Source organism: Apis florea, unplaced genomic scaffold (assembly GCF_048593485.1).
Source record: "Apis florea isolate Af1SG1 unplaced genomic scaffold, ASM4859348v1 contig_3811_pilon, whole genome shotgun sequence".
Classification (NCBI taxonomy): domain Eukaryota; kingdom Metazoa; phylum Arthropoda; class Insecta; order Hymenoptera; family Apidae; genus Apis; species Apis florea.
In genome coordinates, this window is record NW_028256868.1 from 721191 (window position 1) to 738356 (window position 17166).

At 37.8% G+C, this 17166-nt stretch overlaps 1 protein-coding gene across 2 annotated transcripts; it reads right to left on the bottom strand.

Annotated features, from left to right (window-relative positions):
- Window positions 1–4447: 4447 nt before the first annotated feature.
- Window positions 4448–16847, bottom strand: LOC100871569 (uncharacterized). 2 transcript variants are annotated; one of them, XM_086916957.1, is made up of 17 exons: window positions 15681–16847; window positions 12776–12839; window positions 12520–12625; window positions 12286–12384; window positions 11966–12149; window positions 11583–11769; window positions 10853–10941; window positions 10254–10527; window positions 9602–9683; window positions 9349–9501; window positions 9070–9265; window positions 8454–8632; window positions 7257–7623; window positions 6751–7094; window positions 6325–6642; window positions 5898–6008; window positions 4448–5823 (listed from the first exon to the last, which is right to left on the bottom strand). In XM_086916957.1, exons 1-17 carry the CDS (start codon window positions 15712–15714, stop codon window positions 5683–5685), a joined length of 2928 nt encoding a protein of 975 aa, XP_086773083.1. In that variant the 5' UTR covers window positions 15715–16847; the 3' UTR covers window positions 4448–5682. The 2 variants fall into 2 exon arrangements, with proteins under 2 accessions (XP_086773083.1, XP_086773084.1); XM_086916958.1 differs by lacking the exons at window positions 11966–12149; window positions 12520–12625; window positions 12776–12839; window positions 15681–16847 and having other exon boundaries at window positions 12286–12387.
- Window positions 16848–17166: the final 319 nt, after the last annotated feature.

Consider the following 17166-nt stretch of genomic DNA (forward strand, 5'->3'; position numbering starts at 1 on the left):
GTCCACGTTTTCTTTGGAACACGATAATGAAGGAAATTTAAATCGCATTGCGTATCAAAGCAATAATCCGTAATATGTAACGGAACTTTATTAACGATGAAATTTCTTCTGAAATTTATTATATTTAATAATTCAATTTAATTTGCAATTCGCAATTGTATACTTTGTATCGAATTTAAAAACTTTTGGTATTTTTGCGACGCTTTGTCCCTGAAAGAGACGTGATCATTAACGAGACGGATTTTATTAATACGAAAATAAATTTAGAAATCTATACACTAATTTTTATATTTTAAACATCAATTGTGATATTGCAAAAATAAGAATACTAAGAATATTATTCGTGGCAATAACGTTATTCGAAAAACGAATGCACGAACAAATGCATTTCAATTTAACTTATTTCTTTCATTATCCCCGGCCTCGTTATCAAATTAATTTCCCTGGAAATAAATTTCTTTCTCAAAAAACGCTACTAAGCCATACAAATGACCAATTCTTCCCGTTTAATCGAGCCAGAAAGTAATTCTAACCGTGAGACATGACTCGCGATGCATTATGATACACCTATAATTAGAAGGCTTAGATCGTATCCCATCCTCGGGAATCCTGGCTGGAGCGCAAGTACCAAGACGAAACGAACCCGAATGGATTATCCAAGGAAGTGCGAAGAGGCTTTTAACGCGGAATAATTTATTTAAAAGCCTCGATCCCCCTCGAAAAAGGGAATCTCTGATGAAACAGCCTTAATTAGCGTACACTTTCTTACCGACGAATTCTCCTTTCTTTCCTTTTTTTTCCCCCTCCCCCCGTCCTTCCCTGGAAAACCGCGTTCTGTTCTTCTTTTTTTTCTTCTTCTCTCTTTCCCATCTCCTTCTTCTTCCACTTAATCACTCTCTTCTTTCTATCCCTTTTATTCCTCTTCTTTTTATTCATCGGTCTTATTTTCCCTTCTCCTCTCCGTCGATAATAGCTTTTCGTTAATTTTTTACCGATCGAGCGCGAAAAGAGACGGGCGTATTTCTCCCTCGTTAGAAGAAGGATAATGGGTCGGGCGTCTCTAACGAGAGACGTCTCTCGCTCGAGTTTGATTGGACCTGGACGAAAGAGAATATCGAGTTATTGTTTGCGAATATCGTTGGCAAATATGTTAATGACGGGACCGGCCGGTCAGAAACAAGGTCGATCGATCGGCCGATGAATGTTAAATAATTGGGGGCAACTTAATTCGTGTAACATGATTAACGCGACATGCATCGACCGGAATCAGATTGCATGCAAATGCGCCGTTGTTTTGCCGTTCAAACGAATCATTTTGTTGTTCCGTAAAATTAATTTTTCCAAAATTAATGTGTAAAATGAAAGATCAAAATAGGGACAATAATCCGTCCCTTTTTTGGTTTTAATAAATTTCTTTAAAGACGTAGTAAAACATAATATAACGTTCCTTTGGTTTATCGTAGTCGATAAATATATTAAATAATTGCGCGATTTAATTTGAAATAATTTGAAATTTGTAAAACTACCCCTTTAACGAGCTTGTCTCTCTCTCTCAGGATTTATCGTGCGTGTTAATTTCTTTTTTTTTTTTTTTTTTTTTTTTTTCCCCTCCCCGCGATACGATTTAATTTTTCGAGGATAATTGAAACGGCGAGCGTAATTTAAATGGATGAAAATTCGTAACTGGTTTCAAAAAATTGCGTAACGAACGACAATTAGATGCCGTGTTGAGTAATAATTGAATGACGAGCGCGTAATAAAGGGAAAATAATTTTAGTATCGTGACGAGGTCGACTTTCGAAAGTGGACCATTTCGAAACGGGCACAAATGTCGTGCAAAAGCGATTTGCATCGAAGGCAGAGCCTCGTAATTAAGTTTCGTCAATTGCGTTATTCAAACGATTCTATTTAATTCCTACTCGACTGGATTCCGACTGGGGACAACATATTTAACGTCGTCTCGTTCCGTGTTTTCGATAAGGAGACTTTTTGCGCAGACTTCTTCTCCCCAATTTTTTTTGAAATCAATCGGTAAGAAACCGCAACGATATATCTTTCTTCACACGGTGACTCTCCTTTAGTATAGTAACATCTTCTTTCACAAAGAACTTGTACCTATGTACCTCTTACTGTGCAAGAAAATCACATAATACATAAGATCCAATTGTGAATAAAAATAGCTCACCTCGTATCAAGGCGCACACGATACACAATAATACCTTTCTTACGCGGTGATTCTCTTCTTATTGGTGATACACTTCTTCACGGGAAACACCCTGTACACAATACCTTCCTAAGAAACCAATGTGCAATGTATAAAATCTACGTGTAAATGAAAATAACTCACCCTGTTGTGTAGCACTCGAAGCAACGACCACGCGTAACACTCTCACAGTCTTTCTCTTGACTCGTAGTACTACTACACTTCTTCATTCACTACGAACATCCTGTAACCTAAAAAAAAAAAAAAAAAAAAAAACTTACCAAACTTGTTCTCATCTCAATACATGTAAGTAAAAACTACTCACCCAGTCGTGGCAAAAAACGCACGCACACAACGGGGAGGGAGAGGGGAGAATTATTTCGAACGTGCATGGTCTGGAAAGGAAAGGGGTGACAACTTGTCAACCCTGTAACGAAGTAAATCGTCGACCCACCTATTTCGATGGAATTCACTTGGAATTTCTCACCCTTCACAACTTTTTCCCCTTCTTCGACACGGCGGACCGCTTCAACCCCCGCGAATTACCTCGTCAGAAATTCAACCCTCGTGCACAGCCATTTCGCAAATTCGATCTTCCTTCCGTGCCGCCCCTCGGTGCGCGCGCGCGCGCGCCAACACGCGAGAACACCCCGCAAAGGCGGAAAGCGAGGCGAAACGAAGAAGTCAATGGCGTTACCCAATGTCGTCGCACAATTTTGGCGGATAAAAGTTTTTTCGAATCGACTCACGGTCGACTCCCCTCCCGTTGATTCGTCAAAGGGACGTGCGCATTCAGGGGTGGAAAGTTGCCGGAAGTGAAGTTTATCTACGATAACTCATGGTGTTGGAAGTTTTCTTTTTTTTTTTTTTTTTTTTGTTGTGCAATTTGAGCGTCCTAGAAATGTTCTGCGCGAGATTGCTTGTATTGTAATGAAAAATAAAGAAGGAATATACTTTTCCAGTTCGATCTCATTATTTCGAAGAATCAATCCTTGTGCTTTTCCGTCCCTTACGGGTGGAACTTCAAATATCTTAAGAGGTCTTAAAAAAAAAAAAAAAAAATATGAAAGAAAAAAATTAATTATCAAATGGAAATTTTTAATCAAGAAAAATCAACTTAATTGTTACTTATTGATTTAAAATCTCGACATTGCATCGTTCGTCCGTCACTCTTCGTTTTCGACCGTTAAAAAAAGGAGAAAAGAAAATATTTAAAATAGCATCGAGGCTTTTTCCGACCGATAGAAAAAGTTTTCGATAGAAATTTCACTCCAATTACGCCGCGATTAATTACGTTTCCGAATCCTATTAAATCCATCCTGAACAGGGAAACGAAATCCTCATACGTTTCGATGTTATCAGTGGTATAAAGGAGAGACAGGAGAGCCGTTCGGATCGCGTTAGAAATTTCCCCGTGTTGCTCTCTCCTTTGTCTGAATCCCTGTGAATCCTAATCCAACTCGATTCCAGACACGCGTAAGTCGTCGAAGAACCGGAAATGAAGAACCGCCGTTGCGAATTCACGTGGCGAACGTCACATTCTGTTGAGTAAATTTTATCGAATATTTTGGTGGAGGGAAAATCGTGATATATATCACGAGACGGCACGCGTGGAAAGTGGAAAGCGACAGTGACACGTGTTGTGTCGGATCAACGACCACGACTTGGTCCGTAAAGTGTCTCCGTCTGATAAAAGGGAAGAATATTTCGCGTGTGAATATCTTTTGGAGGAAAAATTTCTTTAAAACGAAATGTGTGCGATGGTTGAAATTATTTTGATATTCCTAAGATTTTCGAATGTCTGATTTGTTAATCACTATCCAAACTATTGATGAAAGGAATGAAGAGATCGAAGAGATACGTTTCTTTTGCATGAATTATTTTGTTAAATGTTAATTATTGTTTCGATAAACGATATGATAAACGATACAAATGATCAAAGTGAGAATACGATAGAGATAAAGTTCAAGATAATTTAACGTCACTTTAGACTTATTTCTTATTATTCTAAGTATATATTAAAAACGAGCAATTAAAAAGTATTATATGATTATTCAGTCGATTTGAAAATATTAAAATCTATTTTTCTCTTTCTTTTGAAATTCTATTAACGTAACTACAAAGCATAATATTTTGAACGGGACACCGTATATATGTACCGTATATACAGAAATTAAATAAATCTGCCAATTTGTTTGCAACGATCACCGGACGATAAATACCGAATAAACCGTACAACAATAGTTAATTTTCTGCATATAATTTTATTCTCCAACCTCGAAATTCAAATATAAAATACTATTCGAATTTATACAATGTAATCGGCCACGTTAAAATAGAAACCCGGAAAATGAACAATGCGTATTTGAACATGGGACGCGAGCACGTGCACGCGAATTAAAATTTACAAGCTGTCGGCCTGGATGCCGCGCAAAAATACAACTTTCTCATCCGTGAGTAAAATCATTAGCATTCCTCATAAAATTACGAACCTCGATTTTAAATTAACCCCCCACGCATGCTACAACAATCTCCTAAAAAAAAAAATTCCTTACCGACCACCATTCATTAATATTTTCCATCCTCTCTCGTTTCCCTTGTAATTTTTCTTCTTCTTCTTCTTCTTCTTCTTCATCTTCATCTTCTTCTTCTTCTCGTCCATGTTTCATTCTTATCAAAAGTCTAGGCAAATCGTAAATATCAACGAAATCGTTGCTCGTCGCGTATATAAATATTCTAAGATTAAAAAAATAAATACATTAGTTCTAACGCTAGCGTTCTCTTGAAAATTCGTTTATAAATTCGTTCGCGGGATTTTCCCCTTTCTCTCTCTCTCTCTCTCTCTCTTTCTCTCTCTCTCGCTCTCTTTCTCTCTTTTCTTTTTTTCTTTTTTCTTTTTTCTCCTAGGATACGATCGATTAAAAGCATTCCGGTGTCTTCCTCGCAAATTTTCTCGTGCTAAAATTTACTCGTTTCGCGAGTCAACCTAAAAAACACCGTGAAACGAAGCAGAAGAAAAATCGGGGCGCAAACTATATATCGAGAATAACCCTCTGGAACTAACATTATATAAGACGTTCGGAATAAAATTCACAAGAATTCGAAACTAGTTTTAAGGATCGGTACGGGAAATCCTGAAATAAAAATCGAAAAAAAAAAAAAAAAAAAAATAAATATGCACATTCCGTTTTCGCTACTAGATCGCGAGCGCGTGAGAACGAGAAATTCGACGAACGAACAACATCGAGACGTTAATTTTCTAGTTTCTAGTGTCAATTCATATAATAATAATCACATCCATCCCTTCACAGCCATTTAAAGATCTCGTGGCGATATTTCTTTTTTTTTCTTTTTTTTTTTTTTTCTCTCTTTTTCCCTTATTTCCTTTTTTCCTTTCCACTCGTCGAGCTTGGACAGTTTCAACGGAGGAGAGCCAAGGAGAAGAGTGAACAGAGTGGGCCGTTCACCGATTTCTTCGTTCAATCGAGATCGGGAAGACCGGTGGTAGAGCTGAAACTGTCCCTCGAATCCTTCTGGGTTCGCTCAAAATGGCCGGCCGGCGACGTGTCCTTCAAACGGTTCTCGAAATTCAGGAAATCTGAGTCGCACGGGCTACATGCCTGCATGAATCGTGGAAAAGATTCTCTGTTTCAGCTGTCTATTAATCGTAAGCGTACTCGTGTTTTTTCTTTACTTGAAGCAAGAAGCTGTCTGGCCCGCCATTCTCCGTGATCTGCCTGTCCAGACGCGGAGATGAGATCACCGTGTTGTCGGTGGGATTGCAAAGACCTGGACCGTCCATCATCTGTAATATAAAAACATTCAATATTTAATATCCTTGCTCATTGTTTGTCAAATTTTCACAAAAGCAATTCTTCAAAACGAATTCTAATTCATTTGGAAAAATATCAAACCCGATGAGTTTGACTTGAGAATCCAACGACGGACAAGATCAGACAAGAAATCATAAAATCAGAAAAGAAGAGAAAAAAGGATGATAAACCGATTCGAAAAATTCGATATGAAAATATTTTGAATTCCGACAAATTCCAGGATTTTGAATGTTAAAAGAATGTTGAAGACACGACGGGCGAATTGAAGGTAATCGTGGAATCTCTTACGAGCTTAGTTTTCTCCTCGATGACTTCCACAACGTTGCCCTCCTCGGTGCTGGTGATAATGCCAGTTCCCAACTTCTTACCCAGGATCTTCACCTCCTTCCTACACCCGCCGGAAGTGTTCACTCCACCGCTGTCGCACCCGTTCGTGTTCGAGGCGGTGTTCTTCAAAAACTGTTCGTAAGGGCTGAGTAACTTTATATCCTGATACTGCGAAGTCATGATCTCTTGGCTGTGGTTCTTCGGACCCAGGATCTTCACCTCGTTCAGGCCGGGGAACAATTTCGATGGCGGTAGACAATTTGTCTTGCTGCCAAGGACCTGTGAAATTTCAAAAATATGGGAGATCATTGTGAAGTCTTTATCCATTCGTTAAGATCAAAAGCGATTGATTATTTTAATTGGACAATTTAAAAAGGAAAATTTTACTTTATTCGAAGTTCCCGATCCGAGTATCTTCATATCCGATTGATTGATGGGTATGAGGCCAGTATCTGGTTCAGGATCGTCAAAAACGGAAGGTAATTTTATCTTGGACTCGTACACGGAATGATGATCGTCCATCGTCGAACTACCTAGAATATTGAGATCTTCGGCTAAGCTAGTGTTGCTTTTCAGATACGGAAGCGTATCGTTCAAAATCGACAAGGGTGGATGATTTTTCATTAACAGGGACGATATCGAGGGCTGAGATGTGGTCGACAGCGTGGAAATATCGCTTCTGTGGCTGAGGATGTTCGTCAACTCTTGTTGACTCGAAGGCACTCCTATGGCTGTGAAAAAAAATTCCAACAAATTTTTTAACAACTCTCCAACGACATGATGTGACACGACTTTCGCACAACTAAATAAAAAGTAAGAGAATCTTTTTTAGCCGCGAAGGAAAGACAGCGGAGATTAAAAGGAGATTTAAAAGAAATTTGGACAAAGCTCACCCTCGTCCTCGTGGTCGTTGACAGTTACACCACCATCGATGGACAAAGGTTTCGGGCCCAAAATCAGATCGTCGATCTTCGATTGGGAGAGGAAGCTAATACCATCCACGAAACGGTCGTCGAGGCTTTTGCTGTCCAATATCCGGATATCCTTGTCCTCCAGGATCTCAATGCCGTCCATCGGCATGGATTTCTGCGTCGATGCGGAATCGAGTACCATGATCTGATTATCGGAATCCCCGATAATAACTTCCCCGTTGCCGCGCATATTCACAACATTGATCGCATCCGCTTCCTCACCCTCAAGAATGGTCACGTCGTGTGAATTCTGTGCCATCAGATCGCGAGCCTCGCTGTTCGTCATCACCTGTCATCATCGAGAAATAATAATTAATAACAGAATTTCGAACTTCCGATCGTGTAATTGGTTTCATTGCTAAAAACCTCGACATTGCACAATTCAACAGTTTGAAATTATTAATATATCGAAAATTCTTGATCATTGAATTGAATTTTTCATTCCTATTCATTACGTTTAACACAGACTGAGAATTTTTATGCGAAATAAATATATTTTATATAAACACGATCGAAGAAGCTTGAATGAAAGACTCGTTTCGTTCTTCAAATATGATATGATGATACTTTGAACGTTTCTCGTGACTTTTTTTGTACGCACGCAGTAGATTTTTGTACATTCAAATTTTTCATAAACGCATAAACATCCATTTTTACTTACGCGTTATATTTTTGTACGTGCATTACAATAATCCTCTTTTTTTCTCTCCGATAATCACATGGTTTACGAACCAACTAATTTTAATCTTATCCAAAACTAATCAAAAATCTCGTTTTCAATTTGTAATGAATTTTTACATACATAAATCTATCGAACAATTTAAGAACAAAAATGTTAAACCATGCTATTAAAATTTTCATTCTTCAAAGAAATCACAAACTTAAAAATTTGAGATCTCTTTTAAGTCAAAAACTATCCAATTAAAAATTATCCACATTAAAATATGAAACAGGATGAAACAGTAAAATAATCGATAAACGTATGCCGATATATAAAAATCTTTCACGTTTCACGAGAGAAATCCGATTTCATTTTATATATATATATACATAAATATCGAGGTATATATGCGATGAAATCTGAAAAATCTTCGATATCGATGATGAATGATTCATCACCTCGTAACGACCGTCCTCTGTCGCGCGCACGAACTGTATTCCACCCTGGGCGGCCAGTTCCAGCAGCTCGTTGCAATCCTCCATCGCCGAGGACACAACAGGGCCATTCTGGCGATCTGGCTCGTTTCTGGCCGGCTCGGTGTACGTGAACTGAGAATCCAATGCCGTGACCAAGCTCTCTGTCGACAGTGCACCAAATAAACGCCATATCGTTGCCGATACTTTGAAAAACATCGCTACTTTAACGAGCCAATTATATAGGCGGGCAACGGCGCGTTAGAAAATCCTCCTTTTCCAAAACGTATCGCGAGTAATGGAATCGTTTTGGCTAACGCCTCGAAACAATTACCATTGTGCCCGCCTGGCTATTTTCCACGTTTATCATAACGCTTATTTTCCATAAATTCATTCTTTTTTTTTTTTTTTTTTTTACTTTTCTAGTTACTTGGAAGGAAGGAACGATATATTCTTTCTTAGAAATAAAAAGTGATATTCTTGCAATTCCTTAAAATGAAATTAGTGATTGTAAAATAACGAATAAATTTGTAAAAAATTCTAATGTAACGTTCGTTACTGGAAATATACGATAAATATTACGATAAATTTGTTTGTTTACCGTGTTCGTTCTCGGGGCCAGGGGGTTCGACGATGAAATTCATTTTTCCATCAGAGTCAATGCTCTGGATAACCGTGGCTACCACTGGTACCTTCACTTGTACCGCTTTAATCCTGTCAGGATCAGCGGTAATCGTCGGGCTTAGGCTCATCTTGCCCGCCATGCGTAAATCTTCAGCAGTGGCAGGTGTCAATATCTAAAAATTCGCAAATGGAGAAATAAATAGGGATGAAGAGAGAATTCGTAAAATTCCAATTCCAATTAAAAAAAATTCATCACATTTTTATGAGTCCCAGTTGGAGAGACTTTCACCAGGACAGGGATTCCTTTGGCTGGTTTGAACAACGCGAATGGCGTTTGTCCCTCGATCAATGCCATTTCCATCGCCTTCGTGTCGATTTTGTCTATCACCACCGACTCCATCACATCTGACTGTTGAATAAAAAATATTTCACGAATTTATTATTTATATATATACATATATATTTTTTTATATATCGTGAAATTCTTGCTACTTAATTGAATTACTAACACACATCAAAGGATCCTTGTCCCTGACTTCGATAGTTTGATTTCGATCTCCGTTGGGCAGTTGCACGATCCTCACGTTCTTGCTGAAATTTCATTTCTCAATTGTTGAATCGTTTTTGATTAAAATACAAAAATTTCAAACACGTTCACACACGTGTGTAATAAAATAGTACTGATCCTGGCTGACTTAAGCAATCCATACAATTATTAAACAATTAGTATTTCATTAATTTCATTAAACCGTGATGCAAAAGCCTTGTTCAAGTTAGTTAAGATAGGTGGATTCAAGAAACTTTGCTTAATCCGAACGAGGCTCCAACCACCATCTATTATACAAGACCATCGAGTTTCGAACCACCATCTAACCACTCAAATTGGCACCAAGAAAAGCCTATTGCTTATTCAAGCATGAGAAAAAGTAATAAAAATTCCAATCCAATACTACTAATAAGATCAAAAAAAGAAAAAAAGAGGGAAGAAAAATAGGAGAAGACTCGAAGAAAGAAGAAGAACAAAGAGAAGGAAGAAGAGGTCGTGAAAGAAGCATCGGGCATTCAGGTTGCATTCATTGGTTGCGCAAAATAGAAAACGGGACGGGTTGTATCGAGGGACGTATTAAGAATCGCTCGCGATCCCACGCGACGTCTACCTACTTTCTTATGACGTTCGGATCGTTGATTCCGGTCTGCACACCGGCCGGATGTCGATACTTTATCCCATGCTTGTACTCCTCGTGCGATCTCAAAGAGAATCGGCGCGGGAACTCTTTGCCGCAGATTCCGCACACGTGCTGCATTTTCTCCGCGTGTGCATGAGCTTTGACCTTGTGGCAGACCAAATTCGACATTTGATTGAACCCTTTGCCACAAAGCTCGCATTTGTACGGCCTCTCGTTCGTATGGGTAAACACGTGGTTCCTCAAATTGCCTGACAACGGAACGGTATTTAACTGTTGCCGGTTACATTACCTGCGTGCAAATCCTACTTACTCTTTGTACAAGCTGTTTCAGAATTGTTATTGTTGTTCTTGTTGTTGTTGTTGTTGAGTTTAAACCGATCGACACCGATCGAGAAAATGTGACCAAGCTGATTTGCATGATACTCGAAATGTAATGAGAACGGAGAACAGAATGATAGATAATTTTGTTCTCCTTTTTTTTTTTTTTTTTTTTTAAATTATTTCTGAAGATTATAATTATAATTCTGAAGAAACTCGTACGTACGGAGCGATTGACGACAGATTGATAATTACCTTTTTGATGAAATCCTTTCCCACAAACCTGACACTTGTGTGGTTTGTGCTCCGAGTGGGTTTTCCGGTGTGAAATCAGTGTAGACACTCTGAAGAGAAAAAAAAATAATCATTAATTAAACAAACGGGGATATCATGAACAGCATAAATAAATAAAAAATCAAGTTTAAATTAAAATTTAAATTTATCGGAGTATAATTTTTTCAATTTACATAGATACAGAGAGATATACATAATCCCGCAGGATTTCTTAATCGAATCAATTGTCCGTTCGCAAAAAAAAAAAAAAAAAAAAAAAAAAAAGTTTTGTATAATCCGTTCGCAATCGAAACCGTTTCAATTAAAATCATCGCTACATCATGTATCCGAAGGGACCCATTTAAAAAGCATTTGCTCTACGAAGATTAATTTATAAAAAGACCGACGTATCCGACGCTCGTTAAAATTTTCTTCCCGTTCTCGCGCACAATCGCGCAATTTCCACGCGATATTCAGAACGCTAATGACGCTCGCACGCGCCTCGTGTCATCATTTATCCCCTGCTAAAAATTTGTATGTAATTTCAATCCTTCTGTGGAAACGAAATTCGTTAAAAAAAAAAGACAAAAGAAAAAAAAAACGAAACTTAAATCAGTAGAGAAGGAGAAGAAAGTAAAAAATTGATAAATAGAATTAAGTGGAAAGAAAGGGAGAAAGAAAGTTTCGTATCGTAGAATGATTTTGGTAGTACCTGTTGAAAGTTTTCTTACAAAATTCACAAACGTATGGCCTGGCGTCGCTGTGTATCGCCTTGTGCTGGCTCAGAGTCGACAACTGCCGGAAAGCTTTGCCGCAAGCCTCGCATTTAAAGTTTCTCTCGTCGGTGTGCGTTGGCAAATGCCTCATCAACGTGTACTGATGCCGGAACTCCTTCGAACCTGGATCGAATGTCAAAACTTTGAACCGATTTTCTCGCGAGTTTCTTTTTTCTTTTATCTTTTAAAAATAAACGAATCGTGCATTTTTTTTTTTTCAAATTTTGAAAACGTTGGAAGTGCTTCGCCGGCACTTTTCCAATTTTTAAAATTTGTTGTGAATTGTTGAAAATTTTCAAAATGTAAACGAATTACTAACAAATTCCGCATTCCCAGATTTTCAACGTCTTTCCATCTCGCTTCAAATATTTCACGAAATGAAGTTTCGATCTTGGATCATCTTTATCGATCAGTCGAGTGGAAGACGATGAAGGTCCTTCGACAACTGGATGCGAGTACACCATAACGTTGTCGTTGGACGAATTAACATTTTGATCGAGAATCTGTAAAAAGAATATACATTTTTCAACTATGTCTGGTAAAAAAAAAAAAAAAAAAACAGAGGAGAGAAGAAGGAGGAAAGAACGAAAAGAAAGAATGAAAGAATGAAAGAAGAAAAAGTAATTTTTAATTTTTTACTTTATATTTGAAAGCATCTTTCCCGAGAAACTTTGTCACAGCACCGTCAATGTTAATTACTTCAGAATCTATAGCCACATTTAGGTTCATGCAATCACCCTGGAAACAAATTAAACCGAACCTTTGTACGAAATATTTATGATGTAGAAAATTGCATGCGCATACGTATGTGACGTTATTAATAATTACAGTTAATAAAGGAAAGTTAATTGTCAATTCACCATTCATAATTACCTGAATTAATTGATGATCATTTGTGGACGGCAAACTCGGTACGACGGTGACATCGTTCCTCCCTTCAGAACCTGCAGTTTCCTCTTTCACGTAAACTTCATAAACGCTAAATAAAAAATAAAACGTCAAACATTTATTCCAATTTTCACTATTAACAAAACGATATTTCTAATCTTTCTTGTTTTCAATTTTTGCAAACAAATTCAAAAATCTTAAATCCAATTGCAATTCATAGTAATTGTTTGGCAAAGCTCACCTGATGACTTCATCCGGGATAGGACGAGTGAATTGCACCTGCGAATCCTCGTACTGGGTCTCCCCTAAAAAATTGAATATCGTTTTCATAAAGATATCTTTGAAAGTGAATAATCCGTTTTATATTATGTGAATTATCCTTTTATATTAAAATTATAATTCCATGTTAAAATTGTATACATCGATTATTATTTACGTTAATTAATATTGATTATCGCGTGAAAGATTAATTTCACGTTTTAAATTTTCGTTTCGTGCATCGATATGGAAACAGATTATGCGTCATTCAGATTACTTTTCGAGCAATTTTACTGGAATTGAAAGATCGTTAAACAGCCAATATTTCTTCGTTTCGAAACTCTTGAGAATCGAGAATTAAGAAGAAGAAGAAGAATCGTGCATATGTTTGTTTTTCTATCTAGAAAAGCTTTTAAGATTCTTTCTCCGAGAAAAAGGAGCACGATATTCTTATTTACCACTATCTAATATCTCTCGTGAGAAAATAATTCTTTTCTCTCTTCCTCTCTCTTCATTTTTTTTCTCCTTTTTTTAACTTCCCTATTTTTTAACTTTTTTTCCTTTTCCTTTTTTTCTTTTTTTTTTTTTTTTTTTTTCAATTCAGTAAACCATCGCCTGCTGCAACTGCTGTTACTTTACCGTTTTCTGTATGCTCTTTGTGAAATTAGATCGTGTCCAACTAAAAGAATTTATAATAGCTACGAATGAATAAATCGTGTTACTTATGTTATATTGACTAGAAGTGTTGAGTGTTTCGAGGCACATTTTTCTTTTTGGATTTCGATGAAATCACGATAGCGATTGTGCTGCTCCCACCAGTTGCAACAAGATTGATCGATATTCGAATTTTCTCTCCTTTAAAAAAACGTTCTTTAATAATAGACCAACGACAGTTAAAACGTCGAGTCACGACGAGTTTCGACGAAGAGAATAATCTTATTGTAAAATGTGAATACCAATTTTTCTTTTTTTTTTTTTTTTTATCATTTCTATTATTTATCCATTATTATACGTTGTATTTACATTCATTCAACCTTTTTTTTTAATAATCAATGAACAATTTCAAAACTTACTTTGCTTATTTATTTAAAAAGAATAATTCTAACGAAATAAGCAATATAAATTTTTCCATTTTCCACTTTTGCATATCCAATTTTTGATCGTATCGTATTAATTTTTTTTATCGATATTTTATTATATACGGGGAGGAAAAAATTCATTTTCAACTCGTTTGACGACAAAATACGAATAATTCCAATTTTAGAAAATTATTTCGTCAAAAACTCCGAATCGCGAGAATTGTCGCGGAACGAGATTGGAAAAAAACGGTTTTCATCGAATACGAATATGAAATGTTATTCCAACGGAATGATGATCCGCCGGTTGAGTGACACTGATTTAAATGGAACTAGCGATACAGGTGCCTTTTGAAACAATGTAACGCTTTCGTCGAACGTCCCGTCCACCCAGAGCCTGAGACAATGTTGCTTCCGACCGCACCAATATTCCACGATACCATCACTCGTACGACTCACTCGTCGTTCCACTTCTATCTGTCTGTCTGTCGTAAACCTATACACTGTGTACGATATATATATATATATATATCGAGAGAGAGACAAATTGTAAATAAATAATAAATTGTTAACGAACTGCGATAATTTGTAAAAAAAAATTCTAAAAAAGGTGAGTATGCCTTCGTATGTGACGAAATGAAAATGAAGAAAAATTTATTGGAGTTGGAAAATATTTTGATGAGCAAGAATGAACGAAAACGCAAAAAGGGGAAGGTATACGTATAACGTGATAATATAACGTGTCGTTTCGCGAAATAATCGGGATAATAATATTTCCACTTCGTTCTCCCTTTTTGACCGTTTAAGCCTTTTGCAGTTAAAAAAAGGAAAAAAAAAAAAAAAAAAAAGAAAGAAAAGGAAAAAAGGGAGGGGGGGAGGGGAGGGGGGAAAATCACGGAAATAATAGTCCCGATAATTCGAATTTCTACTTGAAATCTTCCTCGCAACGTTTTAACGCGATTGAAGAGAAAAAACTATCCTGGAAAAAATTCTAATCCCGTACGCGGTCCACGCGTAAAAAAGAAAAAAGAAAAAAGAAAAAAGAAAAAAAAAAAAAAAAAAAGAGAGAGAGAAAATAGAAAAAGTTCACGTAAATATCGGAAGAAATTGGTCGGGCACGGAGTTCGGAGCGACGATCGAAGGATTAAATCTGCCAACACCCACGACACCCTCCACCATTTTCTCAACACGTAAAATAAATTATATACGTACGTATATTTTCGGGAGGCGGCGCACGTTCAACTCCTGTCAACTGCTGTTTCCGAGAGGCGAAGGGCACCCAAAACCGATGATCCCTCCCGATCCCCCGGCATACAACCCGGTATACAGTATGCAGTTAAAAGTTGGCGTAAAAATTCACAATCCTTTCGGCGAGGGCATCGCGAAAAAAAACGGCCGCGATTACGCGAGCAGACGCGCACGAAGGCGAGAAAAAGAGGCGGAGGGCCATCGGCCATTATAAGGAGGCGAGGCTTTGTTCCCGACAACGAGGAGAAGAGAAAAGACTGTCAAAAAGCGGAGGGATCGGCAGAAGTCCGACATCCACGGTCCTCGCCTTTTTTTTTCCGGTGGCTGGTGGCAAATAAACGAAAGCCGCCATTATCACAGCTCATTTTTCACGGGACGGACAGGCGACAGATCGCGACCGGTCGATATCGGCCGTTATTTAAGAGGACGGGAACGCGATCGAATCCATGGAGTTGGAGAGAAATCGGAGAGGAATAAAGGAGTAGGACGAGGATAAAGGAAATGAAAGGGAGGAAGGAGGGACCGGCTCGATTCCCCCGTGCTTTTCTCGTGCGGTTTACTCACAGTTGTATCCTTGAAGCAGGTTATTCTGGGACATTTCTCAGCATCCGAGCGTGTCACCTTCGAAACCGAGCCACTTTCCACACGTGGACGTCGTCTCGCAGCCTGATTCGCATCGATCGCTAACGAGGAATCGTTGCCCACGATCCCGAATCGGTTCGCCCATATCGCCGCCAAACGGGCAACTTTGGAAACGTTGCTGGCCAATGGCGTAATCCTTCCCTCTATTAGTTCTTTAAATTTAACCTTCGACACGCGCGTTTCGTCGCGTTTTTCTTTCTTTCTTTTCCTTTCTTCTTTTCCCCAGATTCGGATCCAAGTATCGACACGGGAAATGTCTCGACGATGTTTCCTTAAGGATTTTCCAAATTGTTAGTTTTAGTTAGTTAGAGATAATTGTTGATTGGTAATATTGATTGGGGGAAATGGGTGGTGAATTTTTTCTCCTCCGTCCTTTTTTTGTTTTTGTTTCTTTTTATTGACACCAGTGAGGAAGAAGAGGTGGTGTTTCGCGTTGAATTATTATCGCTTCAAGAAATCGAGCATTTATTTGTTTCGAAATATGAGACGAGAAAGATTTCACATTTTTAACGATCGGTTCGTTCGATTAATTTCAGGATCGATAAGATAACGCGTTTTACTTTTCGTTACTTCGCCCACGATCTCATCGAGGTGATATTATCAACAACAAAATTTTTACAAGTTTATCCAGTTCGTAAAACGGAAATAAGATTGAAACGAGCTGGAGATTTATGAATGAATTTTACAAATATATAAATCGATTGATCATCTTATTCAATATTGTGAAATTGTTCGTGCACGACACTCTAACCTACAATTTTCTCTTAATCTTCGATCAACGTTCTCGTGCGACGATACGTCGAATAAATTGAAACGAAAAGATAAAAGATTCTTTTCAATGTCGTCGATCGTACGAAAACTTAAAAACCTTAAAAATGCATTTTCTCTTTCTTGTTCAATTCGATAATATTCCAACACTTCGATCGAATGTAATTAAAAAAACCTTTGCTCCAACAAATAAAAAACATAAAACCATTATATCAATCGTAATAATTTACATTCCTCTGAACATCCATACCAAATTTGCCTTTGATCTCTCGATCTCGACTCCCGTCCAACGATATTCAAATGGATCGAAATGGAGGGAAAAAAAAAAAAAAAAATTCCTCTTCATCTAATAAACAATTCCAATCTTCCATTTGTTCCACGGTTTGTTCCCGCAACAAAAAAAAAAAAAGAACACCACCGTTCAACGTTAAAATAGTTCAATTTCTCGTCGAATAATCCAGGTCGAAGGAAATGCGCGTCAGGTCGCATTAATATTCCAAGAAACATCTAAATTCTGGCTCGATCGGTCCAGAAGAGGAACCATCTTCCATAGTCGAAGTCGCCGCCGGAATTACTCGTGCCTCCCACCTTCCATCGTCACTGTTTCCGAATTCCGGTCAGGTAGATCCGCATCGGCGGA